The sequence below is a fragment of the Aquarana catesbeiana genome, linkage group LG04 (assembly GCF_042186555.1).
Source record: "Aquarana catesbeiana isolate 2022-GZ linkage group LG04, ASM4218655v1, whole genome shotgun sequence".
NCBI classification, from domain to species: domain Eukaryota; kingdom Metazoa; phylum Chordata; class Amphibia; order Anura; family Ranidae; genus Aquarana; species Aquarana catesbeiana.
The window spans coordinates 25,153,623-25,169,622 of NC_133327.1; the positions used below are offsets into that span (position 1 = coordinate 25,153,623).

At 42.1% G+C, this 16,000-nt stretch overlaps 1 protein-coding gene across 1 annotated transcript; it reads left to right on the plus strand.

Annotated features, from left to right (window-relative positions):
• Positions 1 to 9,769: 9,769 nt before the first annotated feature.
• Positions 9,770 to 11,949, plus strand: LOC141141136 (fucolectin-like). Its single transcript, XM_073628841.1, has 3 exons — positions 9,770 to 9,842; positions 10,304 to 10,589; positions 11,733 to 11,949. Exons 1-3 carry the CDS (start codon positions 9,770 to 9,772, stop codon positions 11,947 to 11,949), a joined length of 576 nt encoding a protein of 191 aa, XP_073484942.1.
• Positions 11,950 to 16,000: the final 4,051 nt, after the last annotated feature.

A 16,000-nucleotide genomic window follows, 5' to 3' on the forward strand; every position in this document is an offset into this window, starting at 1 on the left:
CCCCCCCAATCACCCCCCCCCCTGTCACAAACTGACATTAGCAGTATTTTTTTTTTTTTTTTTTTCTGATTACTGCATAGTGTCAGTTTGTGACAGTTACAGTGTTAGGGCAGTGAGTATTACCCCCCTTTAGGTCTAGGATACCCCCCTAACCCCCCCTAATAAAGTTTTAACCCCTTGATCACCCCCTGTCACCAGTGTCACTAAGCGATCCTTTTTCTGATCGCTGTATTAGTGTCGCTGGTGACGCTAGTTAGAGACGTAAATATTTAGGTTCGCCGTCAGCATTTTATAGTGACAGGGACCCCCATATACTATCTAATAAAGGTTTTAACCCCTTGATTGCCCCCTAGTTAACCCTTTCACCACTGATCACCGTATAACTGTTACGGGTGACGCTGGTTAGTTTGTTTATTTTTTATAGTGTCAGGGCACCCGCCGTTTATTACCGAATAAAGGTTTAGCCCCCCGATCGCCTGGCGGTGATATGCGTCGCCCCAGGCAGCGTCAGATTAGCGCCAGTACCGCTAACACCCACGCACGCAGCATACGCCTCCCTTAGTGGTATAGTATCTGTACGGATCAATATATGATCCGATCAGATCTATACTAGCGTCCCCAGCAGTTTAGGGTTCCCGAAAACGCAGTGTTAGCGGGATCAGCCCAGATACCCGCTAGCACCTGCGTTTTGCCCCTCTGCCCGGCCCACCCAAGTGCAGTATCGATCGATCACTGTCACTTACAAAACACTAAACGCATAACTGCAGCGTTCGCATAGTCAGGCCTGATCCCTGCGATCGCTAACAGTTTTTTTGGTAGCGTTTTGGTGAACTGGCAAGCACCAGCCCCAGGCAGCGTCAGATTAGCGCCAGTACCGCTAACACCCACGCACGCACCGTACACCTCCCTTAGTGGTATAGTATCTGATCGGATCAATATCTGATCCGATCAGATCTATACTAGCGTCCCCAGCAGTTTAGGGTTCCCACAAACGCAGTGTTAGCGGGATCAGCCCAGATACCTGCTAGCACCTGCGTTTTGCCCCTCCGCCCGGCCCGGCCCAGCCCAGCCCACCCAAGTGCAGTATCGATCGATCACTGACACTTACAAAACACTAAACGCATAACTGCAGCGTTCGCAGAGTCAGGCCTGATTCCTGCGATCGCTAACAGTTTTTCTGGTAGCGTTTTGGTGAACTGGCAAGCACCAGCCCCAGGCAGCGTCAGGTTAGCGCCAGTACCGCTAACACCCACGCACGCAGCATACGCCTCCCTTAGTGGTATAGTATCTGATCGGATCAATATCTGATCCGATCAGATCTATACTAGCGTCCCCAGCAGTTTAGGGTTCCCACAAACGCAGTGTTAGCTGGATCAGCCCAGATACCTGCTAGCACCTGCGTTTTGCCCCTCCGCCCGGCCCAGCCCAGCCCACCCAAGTGCAGTATCGATCGATCACTGACACTTACAAAACACTAAACGCATAACTGCAGCATTCGCAGAGTCAGGCCTGATCCCTGCGATCGCTAACAGTTTTTTTGGTAGCGTTTTGGTGAACTGGCAAGCACCAGCGGCCTAGTACACCCCGGTCGTAGTCAAACCAGCACTGCAGTAACACTTGGTGACGTGGCGAGTCCCATAAGTGCAGTTCAAGCTGGTGAGGTGGCAAGCACAAGTAGTGTCCCGCTGCCACCAAAAAGACAAACACAGGCCCGTCGTGCCCATAGTGCCCTTCCTGCTGCATTCGCCAATCCTAATTGGGAACCCACCAATTCTGCAGCGCCCGTACTTCCCCCATTCATATCCCCAACCAAATGCAGTCGGCTGCATGAGAGGCATTTTCTTTATGTCCTCCCGAGTACCCCTACCCAGCGAACCCCCCCAAAAAAGATGTTGTGTCTGCAGCAAGCGCGGATATAGACGTGACACCCACTATTATTGTCCCTCCTGTCCTGACAATCCTGGTCTTTGCATTGGTGAATATTTTGAACTCTACCATTCACTAGTTGAGTATTAGCGTAGGGTACAGCATTGCACAGACTAGGCACACTTTCACAGGGTCTCCCAAGATGCCATCGCATTTTGAGAGACCCGAACCTGGAACCGGTTACAGTTATAAAAGTTAGTTACAAAAAAAAGTGTAAAAAAAAAAAAAAAAAAAACACATACAAAAATATAAAATAAAAAAAAAATAGTTGTCGTTTTATTGTTCTTTCTCTCTCTATTCTCTCTCTCTATTGTTCTGTTCTTTTTTACTGTATTCTATTCTGCAATGTTTTATTGTTATTATGTTTTATCATGTTTGCTTTTCAGGTATGCAATTTTTTATACTTTACCGTTTACTGTGCTTTATTGTTAACCATTTTTTTGTCTTCAGGTACGCCATTCACGACTTTGAGTGGTTATACCAGAATGATGCCTGCAGGTTTAGGTATCATCTTGGTATCATTCTTTTCAGCCAGCGGTCGGCTTTCATGTAAAAGCAATCCTAGCGGCTAATTAGCCTCTAGACTGCTTTTACAAGCAGTGGGAGGGAATGCCCCTCCCCCCCAACGTCTTCCGTGTTTTTCTCTGGCTCTCCTGTCTCAACAGGGAACCTGAAAATGCAGCCGGTGATTCAGCCAGCTGACCATAGAGCTGATCAGAGACCAGAGTGGCTCCAAACATCTCTATGGCCTAAGAAACCGGAAGCTACGAGCATTTTATGACTTAGATTTCGCCGGATGTAAACAGCGCCATTGGGAAATTGGGAAAGCATTTTATCACACCGATCTTGGTGTGGTCAGATGCTTTGAGGGCAGAGGAGAAATCTAGGGTCTAATAGACCCCAATTTTTGCAAAAAAGAGTACCTGTCACTACCTATTGCTATGATAGGGGATATTTACATTCCCTGAGATAACAATAAAAATGATTAAAAAAAAAAAAAAATGAAAGGAACAGTTTAAAAATAAGATAAAAAAATAATAATAATAAAGAAAAAAAAAAAAAAAAAAAAAGCACCCCTGTCCCCCCTGCTCTCGCGCTAAGGCGAACGCAAGCATCGGTCTGGCGTCAAATGTAAACAGCAATTGCACCATGCATGTGAGGTATCGCCGCGAAGGTCAGATCGAGGGCAGTAATTTTAGCAGTAGACCTCCTCTGTAAATCTATAGTGGTAACCTGTAAAGGCTTTTAAAGGCTTTTAAAAATGTATTTAGTTTGTCGCCACTGCACGTTTGTGCGCAATTTTAAAGCATGTCATGTTTGGTATCCATGTACTCGGCCTAAGATCATCTTTTTTATTTCATCAAACATTTGGGCAATATAGTGTGTTTTAGTGCATTAAAATGTAAAAAAGTGTGTTTTTTCCCCAAAAAATGCGTTTGAAAAATCGCTGCGCAAATACTGTGTGAAAAAAAAAAATGAAACACCCACCATTTTAATCTGTAGGGCATTTGCTTTAAAAAAAATATATAATGTTTGGGGGTTCAAAGTAATTTTCTTGCAAAAAAAAATTATTTTTTTATGTAAACAATAAGTGTCAGAAAGGGCTTTGTCTTCAAGTGGTTAGAAGTGTGGATGATGTGTGACATAAGCTTCTAGATGTTGTGCATAAAATGCCAGGACAGTTCAAAACCCCCCCAAATGACCCCATTTTGGAAAGTAGACACCCCAAGCTATTTGCTGAGAGTCATGTTGAGTCCATGGAATAATTTATATTGTGACACAAGTTGCGGGAAAGAGACAATTTTTTATTTTTTTTATTTTTTTTTGCACAAAGTTGTCACTAAATGATATATTGCTCAAACATGCCATGGGAATATGTGAAATTACACCCCAAAATACATTCTGCTGCTTCTCCTGAGTATGGGGATACCACATGTGTGGGACTTTTTGGGAGCCTAGCCGCGTACGGGACCCCGAAAACCAAGCACCGCCTTCAGGCTTTCTAAGGCCGTAAATTTTTGATTTCACTCTTCACTGCCTATCACAGTTTCGGAGGCCATGGAATGCCCAGGTGGCAAAAAAACCCCCCAAATGACCCCATTTTGGAAAGTAGACACCCCAAGCTATTTGATGAGAGGTATAGTGAGTATTTTGCAGACCTCACTTTTTGTCACAAAGTTTTGAAAATTGAAAAAAGAAAAAAAAAATTTTTTTTTCTCGTCTTTCTTTATTTTCAAAAACAAATGAGAGCTGCAAAATACTCACCATGCCTCTCAGCAAATAGCTTGGGGTGTCTACTTTCCAAAATGGGGTCATTTGGGGGGGGGTTTGTGCCACCTGGGCATTCCATGGCCTCCGAAACTGTGATAGGCAGTGAGGAGTAAAATCAAAAATGTACGCCCTTAGAAATCCTGAAGGCAGTGATTGGTTTTCGGGGTCCCGTACGCGGCTAGGCTCCCAAAAAGTCCCACACATGTGGTATCCCCATACTCAGGAGAAGCAGCTAAATGTATTTTGGGGTGCAATTCCACATATGCCCATGGCCTGTGTGAGCAATATATCATTTAGTGACAACTTTGTGCAAAAAAAAAAAAAAAAAAAAAAAAATTTGTCACTTTCCCGCAACTTGTGTCAAAATATAAAACATTCCATGGACTCAACATGCCTCAAAGCAAATAGCTTGGGGTGTCTACTTTCCAAAATGGGGTCATTTGGGGGGGTTTTATGTCATCTGGGCATTTTATGGCCTTCAAAACTGTGATAGGTAGTGAGGAGTAAAATCAAAAATGTACGCCCTTAGAAATCCTGAAGGCAGTGATTGGTTTTCGGGGCCCCGTACGCGGCTAGGCTCCCAAAAAGTCCCACACATGTGGTATCCCCATACTCAGGAGAAGCAGCTAAATGTATTTTGGGGTGCAATTCCACATATGCCCATGGCCTGTGTGAGCAATATATCATTTAGTGACAACTTTTTGTAATTTTTTTTTTTTTTTTTTGTCATTGTTCAATCACTTGGGACAAAAAAAATGAATATTCAATGGGCTCAACATGCCTCTCAGCAAATTCCTTGGGGTGTCTACTTTCCAAAATGGGGTCATTTGTGGGGGTTTTGTACTGCCCTGCCATTTTAGCACCTCAAGAAACGACATAGGCAGTCATAAATTAAAGGCTGTGTAAATTCCAGAAAATGTACCCTAGTTTGTAGACGCTATAACTTTTGCGCAAACCAATAAATATACACTTATTGACATTTTTTTTACCAAAGACATGTGGCCGAATACATTTTGGCCTAAATGTATGACTAAAATTGAGTTTATTGGATTTTTTTTAGAACAAAAAGTAGAAAATATCATTTTTTTTCAAAATTTTCGGTCTTTTTCCGTGTATAGCGCAAAAAATAAAAACGGCAGAGGTGATCAAATACTATCAAAAGAAAGCTCTATTTGTGGGAAGAAAAGGACGCAAATTTCGTTTGGGTACAGCATTGCATGACCGCGCAATTAGCAGTTAAAGCGACGCAGTGCCGAATTGTAAAAAGTGCTCTGGTCAGGAAGGGGGTAAAACCTTCCGGGGCTGAAGTGGTTAAAGAAAAAAAAAGGCTGAAAATACAAAAAAAAAAAAAAAAAAAAAAAAAGTCAGATGTGACAACTAATAATAATATATTCAGGGAATCCCACTAAAAAAACACAAATAAAACTTTGTGAGAAGTGTGTGTGAATATGAGCAGCAAAACTACTTAATTCTTGTCACATTATAAAGAAGAAGAGAGTGTGGTGTATTAAACCATTTTGAACATTGCAGCGTGACGAAAGTGCTGTATCCATTGTGAACGCTAAGTTTACCAGAACGAGCTGTCCCGTCTCGGAATTTCTTCTGAGCATGTGTGGCACTTTGTGCGTCGGAACAGGCCACACACGGTCGGAATTGACGCGATCGGATTTTGTTGTCGGAAAATTTTATCTCCTGCTCTCCAACTTTGTGTGTCGGAAAATCCGATGGAAAATGTCCGATGGCGCCCACACACGGTCGGAATTTCCGACAACACGCTCCGATCGGACATTGTCCATCAGAAAATCCGACCGTGTGTACGGGGCATAAGAGGAGAGAACGTGTGTAATATTAAAAAGAAAAACTGCGCCGGTATGACGACTAAAAAAGCTGTAACTCAAAAGTGAAATACACACCAAACAAGTAAAGAGCAAAAAGGAAGCTGCACTGATAGTGAATGAAGTAAACAAATCAATGTGATCTAGTGAAAAAATAAACCTATGACTTGATTGACAAATATAATAAAAACCCTGCAATATTGAACTAATAAAGGGTCATTAGAAAAACAGATGCAATAAATAATAAACCAAGTAGATTCTGGAAAGTGACAAAACAAAAGTAACCTGTTGAGTGAAACAAAGACAACCAATCCAGCAGATAAGTGAAAAATAATGCAATATGGGGCCCCAGGACAAGGTGCATATAGTGACAAAACGTGTAGGGAGCAGCGACGTGCTGATGTCACCGTGTGGTTCTCACGCTCCACTTACATGGGCGTATTTGTACTATTTGCCAGCCAGCTTTGCTTGTTTTTATGGAAATTTTTGCATAGTCTGTTTGTCTGCACAGACTTTTTACAATAAGCACCACCTGATTTTACCGATGGCTCTTTTTATGGGCCTAAACTCGCTCACCGAGGATATGTTCATGGCTGCTTAGCTGATTGCTGGATATACATCAAATCTTCAGGAACGCCTGGCTCGCTAGCCACTGGAGGTATCGGGAGGATTTAAAGGCCCTGGCTGGGTATTAGCCACAAGCTCTAACAGCTTGTTTAGCTGGTAAGCCTTCAATTTATATGGTGGTGGATTCACGGTGTCCTTTAAGTATTGAAGATCCCTCACAGGGTGTTTCAATATCTATTCCCTGTTGAGAAGCATTTGGAAGAGACTTTTACAAACTTTTATTTTTATTTTTATTTTATTACACATTCTCAATTTTTTGTTGTGTGTAGTATTCCCTCTAGATGTTGACATCTTTGACCCTGGCTGCTTGAACCAGCAGGGCTTATACAGTCATGCTCATCTGTATCTTCTTTTTTGGAAGAGTCTGAAAAAGACTGTTTGCCTTGAAGGCTAGGAGACTACTCCTTGATAGAATAGATAACCCATTCACTGGGTGAGGAAACACTCCTTTAGAGTGACAATCTACTAGGTATCTTAACCTTTGTTGCTTGAACAAAGAAGCATTCATGCAGTCAAGTGCATCCACATCGCTCTCTTTGGAAACTCTGAAGAGGGCTATTTCACCTGGTATGGCTAGTAGGGATGAGCCGAACACCCCCCTGGTTTGGTTTGCACCAGAACTTGCGAACAGGCAAAAAATTTGTGCAAACACCGTTAAAGTCTATGGGACACGAACATGAAAAATCAAAAGTGCTAATTTTAAAGGCTTATATGCAAGTTATTGTCATAAAAAGTTTTTGGGGACCCAGGTCCTGCCCCTGGGTCATGCCTGTACAGTATCAATGCAAAAAAAAAAGTTTTAAAAATGGCTGTTTTTTAAGGAGCAGTGATTTTAATAATGCTTAAAGTAAAACAATAAAAATTAAATATTCCTTTAAATATCGTGCCTGGGGGTGTCCTCAGTATGCCTATAAAGTAGCGCATCTTTCTTGTGTTTAGAACAGTACCACAGCAAAATGACATTTCTATAGGAAAAAAAGTAACTTAAAACTGCTCTCGGCTGTAATGAATTATCAGATCCCGGCAATATAGATAAAAATCATTGAAAAAAACGGCATGGGTCCCCCCCAGTCCTTTACTAGGCCCTTTGGGTCTGGCATAAATATTAAGGGGAACCCCACACCAAAATTTTAAATAAAATTGCTTGGGGGTCCCCCCAAAACCCATAGCAGGACCTTCAGGTCTGGTATGGATTTTAAGGGGAACCCCGAGCCAAAATTAAAAAAAAAAAGGAATAGGCCCCCCCCCAAATCCATACCAGATCCTTTTAGAACACGCAACCTGACAGGCCTCAGGAAAAGGGGGGGGACAAGAGAGCGCCCGCCTTCCTGAACCGTACCAGGCCACATGCCCTCAACATGGGAAGAGTGCTGATCGGGCTCATCCCTAATGGCTAGGTGACTTCTCATTGCCAGAGCAGATAATCCTTTGAAAGAGTGAGGGAGAGCCACTCCTTTAAAGTGTATTGACAAAGTGCTTATTGAATGTAACATCCTGTTAGGTATCATCATCTCTATCCCTGGCTGCTTGAACCAGCAAGATACATTCTTGCCCATCTGCATCTTCCTCTTTATAGAGTATGAAGAGGGCTGTTTTGCCTGGGAAGGCTATGAGACTGCACATTGTTAGAACATATAACCCCTTCACAGGGTGAGTGGAAACACTCCTTATTATGCCCTGTACACACGGTCGAATTTTCCAACGGAAAATGTGTGATAGGACCTTGTTGTCAGAAATTCAGACCGTGTGTGGGCTCCATCACACGTTTTCCATCGGATTTTCCGACACACAAAGTTTAAGAGCAGGCTATAAAATTTTCCGACAACAAAATCCGATCCTGTGTACACAATTTCGATGCACAAAGTGCCACGCATGCTCAGAATAAATAAAGAGATGAAAGCTATTGGCTACTGCCCCATTTATAGTCCCGACGTACGTGTTTTACGTCACCGTGTTCAGAATGATCGGATTTTCCGACAACTTTGTGTGACCGTGTGTATGCAAGACAAGTTTGAGCCAACATCCGTCGGAAAAAATCCTAGGATTTTGTTGTTGGAATGTCAGATCAATGTCCGACCGTGTGTACGGGGCATAAGTGTACTGGCCACTTGTTTAATGAATGTGACAACCTGTTAGGTTTCACCATCCTCATCTCTGGTTGCTTCAATAAAGAAGCAGGATTCATACAGTCATGTTCATCTGCATTTTCTTTTTTGAAGAGCCTGAAGAGGGCTGTTTTGTTTGGGAAAGCTCTAAGACTGCTCATTGCCAGAATAGATAAGCTTTTCACAGGGTTTTGCCTGCCACTTAACAAAGCAGCCCACAAAAATAATTCAATGCAGTATAAAATAGTTTGCTTAGTAACAAACCCAAAAGAGTTAACTACTGCCAGAGAAGGATGCTTCCATCCACAGCCCTGATTCACCAGATGGTTAATGAACCAAACCTTGCCCTGCCAGGAATCAGGACATAATGAAAATGTTTTGTTCAGAACAGCAAAAAAAAAGGTAGGACAATAATATTCTTCAATGTACACAAACCACCCAAGGGAAATTTAGACATCATAAAAGCATGCTTCTCACTTTTTTTGGGGGTGAAAAACTGGAGAGCACATAGAAATATAAAAGGATGTCCTATACTTCAACAGGCAATAGCTGGCTACAGTACTCATCCACAGGCGACTCCTCTACCTTCTCTGGGAATGCTGATCTTTTCTGAGGCAGCTGGCACAATGGCACAATAGTAAAGCAAACATGAGAAGCCACCAACGGCTTAATGCCATGTGTGAACAGACAAAGTATTACTTTGTGCACCTGTTATACAGAGTACTTCCTGTGGGGAGCTCAGGGTATGCACAGTGGCTGCAGGGAGCAAGGCACAACAATACAACAATACCTAGCAATGCAGTATTCATTTGGTACAAAGCATTTTTAAATTGAGCTCACCCAACCTCCGCCATCTGCCTGTAAACACCGGCACAGCGTGGGTGTGCGTGCCTAGGAGAGACTCTACCGACACCGCTGCCCACCAACATAGACCCAGCAGACCCCAGACAAGGCTGTTAGCAATGAAAAAAGCCACCCCGAGGACCAGCAGGGGCTCCCTGGATTATGGTTTACTTAGCTGAGACACAAGGGACTGTGTCCAGCCTAAACCCACACGCATGGACGGATGGCCAGCCAGGTAGAGGAGCACAGCAAGGCCCTGCACATAGAAGGAAAAAAAAGAGGAACACATAGGCTGCAGGTGGGCTCAAACTTGAGTTAAGGTCCTGGAAGCATAGTGGGGGCAAGGCCTATAGCCAGTTATACTGTCATGGAGCCATCAGGAAAGGAGTTACTGATTTTTAGAGCAGTTTGGTCCATGCTTTATAAAGGTTTTCAGTGGATCAAGTGTAGGTGTAGAGTCCTGCAAGGGGAGGGGTAATTTTTATAAACTTGCTAGACATATGACTTTTACTAATCTGAATAACTTTCAAAATTATACATCTTGCCTTTGTTGTATGATATAATATTACACTTTTCAGAGTTCCATATTATCTAAAGGTATGCTCTGGATTTAAATAACAGTTACAAATGCTGTGAAAAAAACTGTAAACCATGTTTGGGAAATCTAATCTAATCTTATTCAATCTTCTCAACCAGACAAAAACGTGGCCCTTCAAGGCCATGCAACTCAATCTACAAATTATGAAACTTTAAGCACAGCAACAAATGTCATTGATGGAAATTTGGACTCAGAATATACGCATGGTTCCTGCTTCTCCAGCAAAAGCCAACTGTCACCTTGGTGGAGGGTGGATTTATTGGTGAGCCATAAAATATCCCATATAATGATAACCAGTAGAGGAGACTGCTGTGCAGACTATCTAAATAAAGCAGAAATCCTTATTGGAGACTCTCTGGCCAATAATGGAAATAACAATCCGAGGTAAGTTATTCCTCTTCTCACATTTCCCCTCTTTTCTCATATTCTCATTACCTCTCTTCTGCTCTTCTCACAGTATACCCTCTTCTTCTTTCCTCTTTCTTTTCCTCATAGTTTCCTCTTCTCTTTTCCTCTCCCATCATTCCTCTTATGATCCGCTCCTCTCATATTGTCCTTTTCTCTCACATTCCTTATCCCTAGAATTCTCATTTTTTCCTTTTCTATTATATTTTTTCCTTTTTTCCTGTCCCCTAATATTCATTTCTACTCATATTCTTTCTATTTGTTATTTTTCATTCAAATTCTCCCCTTTTCATCTCCTCTCTTCTTATATTATCTTCTCTCAAATTCTTCTCTTTTTCTCTCCTTCTCTCTTCTCACTTCTCCCTTTATAGTCTCCTGTTCTTTCATATTGCAATATCCTCTCTATTGCACCTCTTATATTGTCATCTTCTCTTTTCCTCTTCTCTTTTCCTATCCCCTAATGTTCTCCTCACCTCTTTCTATTTATATCATAGTCTCCTCTCCTTTTTACCACTTTTCCTATGTTATCCTCTGATATTCTCCTCTCCTTTTTCTCTCCCCCATATTATCCTGTCCATTCATATTCTTTCTCCTTTTGTATCCTCTGATCTCTTCAAGTCTCCTCTTATATTTCCTTTTCCCTCTCTTCTGTTACTTTCTACCTCCCCTCTCATATTCCTCTCTTCTCCCATTTTCTTTTCTCCATTCATATTTTCTTTTTTTTCTCCTCTTGTATTCTCCTCTTGTCATTTGCTCTCACATTCTTTCATTCTTCCATTATATTCTCCTCCTTTTTCTCTCATATTCTCCTTTCTTCCTCTATTTTAATATTCTCCTCTTTTTTTCTATTCTCCTCTTTTCCCCTCCTTTCTTCCATCTCTTCTTTTTTACAGTACTTCTCTCTATCCACTTCTACTATCATCCCTTTTTCTACTGTTCTCTTCCCTTCTCCTCTATTTTCCTTCTTTTCTTTCATATTCTTCTTGCCCTTGTGCCTTTTCATCTCCACTTTTTATAGCCTGATTTTTTTGCCCTGTTTATTCTTTTTTTTATATTTACTATCATACATAATCTCAAAAAATCCATATTCTCTTTGTTTATGTGCTTTTTCTTTTGGCATAGATGTGTTCAGATTACATCAATTCCACAGGGTTCCACTCAAACCTTCCACTGCTTCGATATGAAGGGCCGATACGTAAATGTCATCTTACCTGGAAAAACAGGATATCTCACATTTTGTGAAATTCAGATCTACGGAGTACCTGTGATTAATGATGAATGCTGTGTCTGCACAAAAATATGTCCCAATAATGACGATCAAGATTGCTGTCACTGCTGACAGATAAAACATAGTCTAGATTGTAAACAATACAATATAGCAGATGCCAAGGGGTATGATCTGTGTTTATAAATTATAGCCCATAACAATATACAAGATGAGTTATTATGAGACACTATTTAAATGTAAATGATGTAAATGTAATTTTTAAATCATGGGCAGCCATATATAAAATATTTTGGATGGGTACTACATTCCTTAAGCGTGGTAGAATTTGATCAACTGCGGTTCAGTCATTATGGACAGGCAGTGTATGTACAAAAAAGAATGTTGTTCCCTTTGGCAGCAATTTGGAAAATCTCTGCTTCTGATGGCATTGTTTATTTATTATTGTATTGCTTCCTTGGAACGTCCTACATGGAGCCTTTGTGTATGAGTAGTTTTCCATTTACGGTGCCTCATACATCTGTATTACAGTGCCACGTACCTCTTATTTATGCACAGTGCCACTTTCTTCTATTTTCTAGGCTGTTCAGGGAAATTTAGTCCAATCAGACCTTGCATTAATGAGCAAGGGAAAAAAGTTCTCAAATAAACTTACAAAACAAAAAAAAGAGAGGTCGAGAGAGAGTGTACATCCACCCTAGTGTGACACAGCTTTATTACGTTAATTCAATAAAAAGACTTTAATCAATACACTCACATTTAACAGACAATAAAAAGGCACATCAATGTTATCTGGCTATTCTACTGGGTCACGACTATAACTTCCGAAGGTCTCAGAACTGCTGGCTGGATGCCTGGATCCTAGCATACCCTAATGCGCATGGGGTATGCACATCCGCCCGGTCCAGCCGGTGCCGCACATCCTCAGTGAACCAACAACACCAGGGAGGTGAGGACAGGAGAGACAGGCTGGGAACTTCTCCTCCTGAACAAGAACCCGTCTCCTCTAGACCTCAAACTAGACAAAAAATTGTATGCACTTTCCAAGTCACTTACTGGGTGTCCTCCCCCAGGGATTGGCTGGGACCACATAAATATTCAGGCTGTAGATTTGACTCTTCCAGCCCACTACTTTCCAGAGGAGGACAGGAAAGAACACACATCAGACAGTTGCCATTGCGACATGTTTAGGAGTTGTCAAGGTTAGAAGTCACCTTGATAATGGAGGCCACAACTCTGAAATGTGTCCATCATGGCAACTGTCTGATGTGTGTTCTGTCCTGTCCTCCTCTGGAAAGTAGTGGGCTGGAGAAGTCAAATCTACAGCCTGAATATTTATATGGTCCCAGCCAATCCCTGGGGGAGAACGCCCAATAAGTGACTGGGAAAGTGCATACCATTTTGGTCTAGTTTGAGGTCTAGAGGACCTCAAACTAGAGATCCTTCTTGTTCAGGAGGAGAAGTTCCCAGCCTTCTGGGCAATCCAGCTGTGTTTTTTTCTGCTCATCGAGGTCCCAGCTGTGTTAGATGGGGGCCTATTCTACTGAACTTTGCTGGAGCCGACTGAGAGATTTATCTGGGAATATGGTCTGAAGAGTTCACAGGAGACATACTGTATCTGGCTCAAATTGTAAGGAGGCATCCGCATATCCAGGGACATTTGTGAGTACAGACCGGGACTGTGTGACTAGCTGCTAATACACTAGCTTGGGCAAAAACCTTGGGACAACATAGTGGGCCCTTAAAGGGGTAAGCGCTACACTTGAGATCAGTTGACTGGTCTTGTAACATAAGGAAATTATTCCAGATGGCTGCACTACCAATAATTCTTTTATTGAAGCTTCATATGACCAGTGGTTGACAGATGGAGCAGGGGACATTTGCACAAATATTTGCACGAAACGCATCTACCTCTTTGTTCCCTGGTCCAGCTGTCAACCACTGGTCATATGAAGCTGCAATAAAAGGATTATTGGAAGAGCAGCAGTCCGAAATCATTTCCTTATGTTACACAACATGCGAGCTGGGCTAGCACCTGGCTAGTGTGTGTGGGGATTAACCAGAGACTCACTCGCCTGGAGCGGCTTTTTTTGTTTCATTGATGACTGGTCTTGTAGTCTTCTGGGATGTGTAATGTTAACCCAGGAGGGTATGGGGAGGGGAGGTGTGACAACATTATCGTCCCCATGCGAGAAATAAGTAACTGGGAGCTAGTACCTCCTGAAAATGTGTAACAGGTAGGGTTAGAAGGAGGCTATGGAGAAATTGTTTGCTGCTGCCAGACTCATCTACCTTACCAACCTCTCAGTGTCTGCCACCCCTCTCTGCCAATCCCTACATTGGCTCCCAATTGCCCAGCAAAATTTTTTTTTTAAATATGTCTTTATAAATGTTACAAAAATAAAGTGTATTTACAACCAAGAAGTAAAAAAAGATGAGATTGCAATGTGTGTGTTCAGCATTAAACTTGCCGCCATATAGTTTGATTATATAACCATTGTGTAAGATAAACCAATAACTATGTAGAATACAAACATGAGCAATTATTATATTTAGATCCAGTCAGATGAACCTGTGCATTACAAAGTGGATAGTATATCTAATAGAGATTGTATAATCAGATTGCATTAAATGTGAATTCTGCTTATGCCTACCAAAGAAAAACTTTTCTGATCATTGTTTCATTCAACCTCATTCAAACCTTATCAATGCACTAGATATGAGCCCACCCAACTTTAGATTCCATAAAATCTGAGTAGATTGTATGGTAAGATTGTAGCATGTGTGGGCAGTTCTGATGGACACAATAGCAAACCTCAGAGCTTGAAATTTAAATCTAAGTCCAACACAAATTGTACTATAATTTAAAGGGTTAGTTCACCTTTAGCAAAAAATAAAAAAATGCCTATGCAGGTAAGAGCTGCCTGTGGATAAAAACCAACTGCAAAGTGTTGACTAAAGCTTGATAATGCCCTTGCTATAGGTGTAGGCAGGAATCATGGCAGAAAAACTCCCAAAGATAGTATCCCTCCATCCTCCCTTGTTGCTAGGATGTTGCTAAGACAACCCCAGCTGTTGCTGCTCGCTCCCCAACATCACAGGAGTGAGCTCTGAAACCCCCACCCATGTTTGGTCAACTAACTCCTCCATTGCAGCATCGCTAAACTCAGAGATCCTGCAACAGGAGAGAGAGAGCGCAATGCGAGGGGGTTTGAATCCACTCGCAGTGCCTTTCAATGTCCTAGCCAGGTTTTGGGAGGTATGCAAATGGCCTACACCTATAGCAAGGACATTATCCACGTTTGGTCAAAGATGCGCAGTTTGTTTTTATGTACAGGCACCCCTTACCTGCATAGATAACACCACCATTCCAGAGTATCTGTTCAAGAATGGGGCACACATTTGCTTTTACAATAAAAAAATGATTTTTGGTATCCTCATCTTTTAAAGTGATCCAAAGTGCAAGGTACATTTATTACATACTGGCTCGATCCACTCCAAAGTAGCTGCATTAAGCATGAGGTAAAAAGTTTAGATGAGTGTGACAGATAGTGGGAGACTTATACGGTCACCCTCACCTAGGTACTAGGTAGGGTACAGTAAGTATATATTAAGACTGTCCACAGGTGTATTTTCTTAATTACAGGTAGAATACTGCTATTTTAGATGGGGATAGTATGTAATAAGCAAACCCTGATTTCTAATGAAGGGTCTGCTTTAACAAATAGAAGGTCCAAGGAAACTTCTACTGAGAGAAAAGACTGGAGACTGCAGTTGCTAACTTCTCAGACCTCTCGGTATTCAATGCTGAAGGCTGTGCCCCCCCCCCAAAAAAAAAAAAGTCAGACAGGGGACAAAGGATCATTTACCAGTAAGGCCTGCAACTGATCTTTCCCCAATTCTGATTTACCATGCCTTGTTCTGCAGTGTGTCAGGGTGGAGGAGACATTCTTGGTAGAGGCAAGACTTCCTAGTATCACAGCTTCCAACAAGTATAACAGTGAGCAGCACAGGAGTGACATCACAAGAGCTCACTTCAGATCTACTCAAACTAGCAAACAAAGGCAGCATTTCTGAGCGAAACCCATTAGGGGGCACCCTGTTAGGGCCCTTTCACACATTGGTCCACCTGTCAGCTTTTTAGGCGGACCATATCAGACAATCC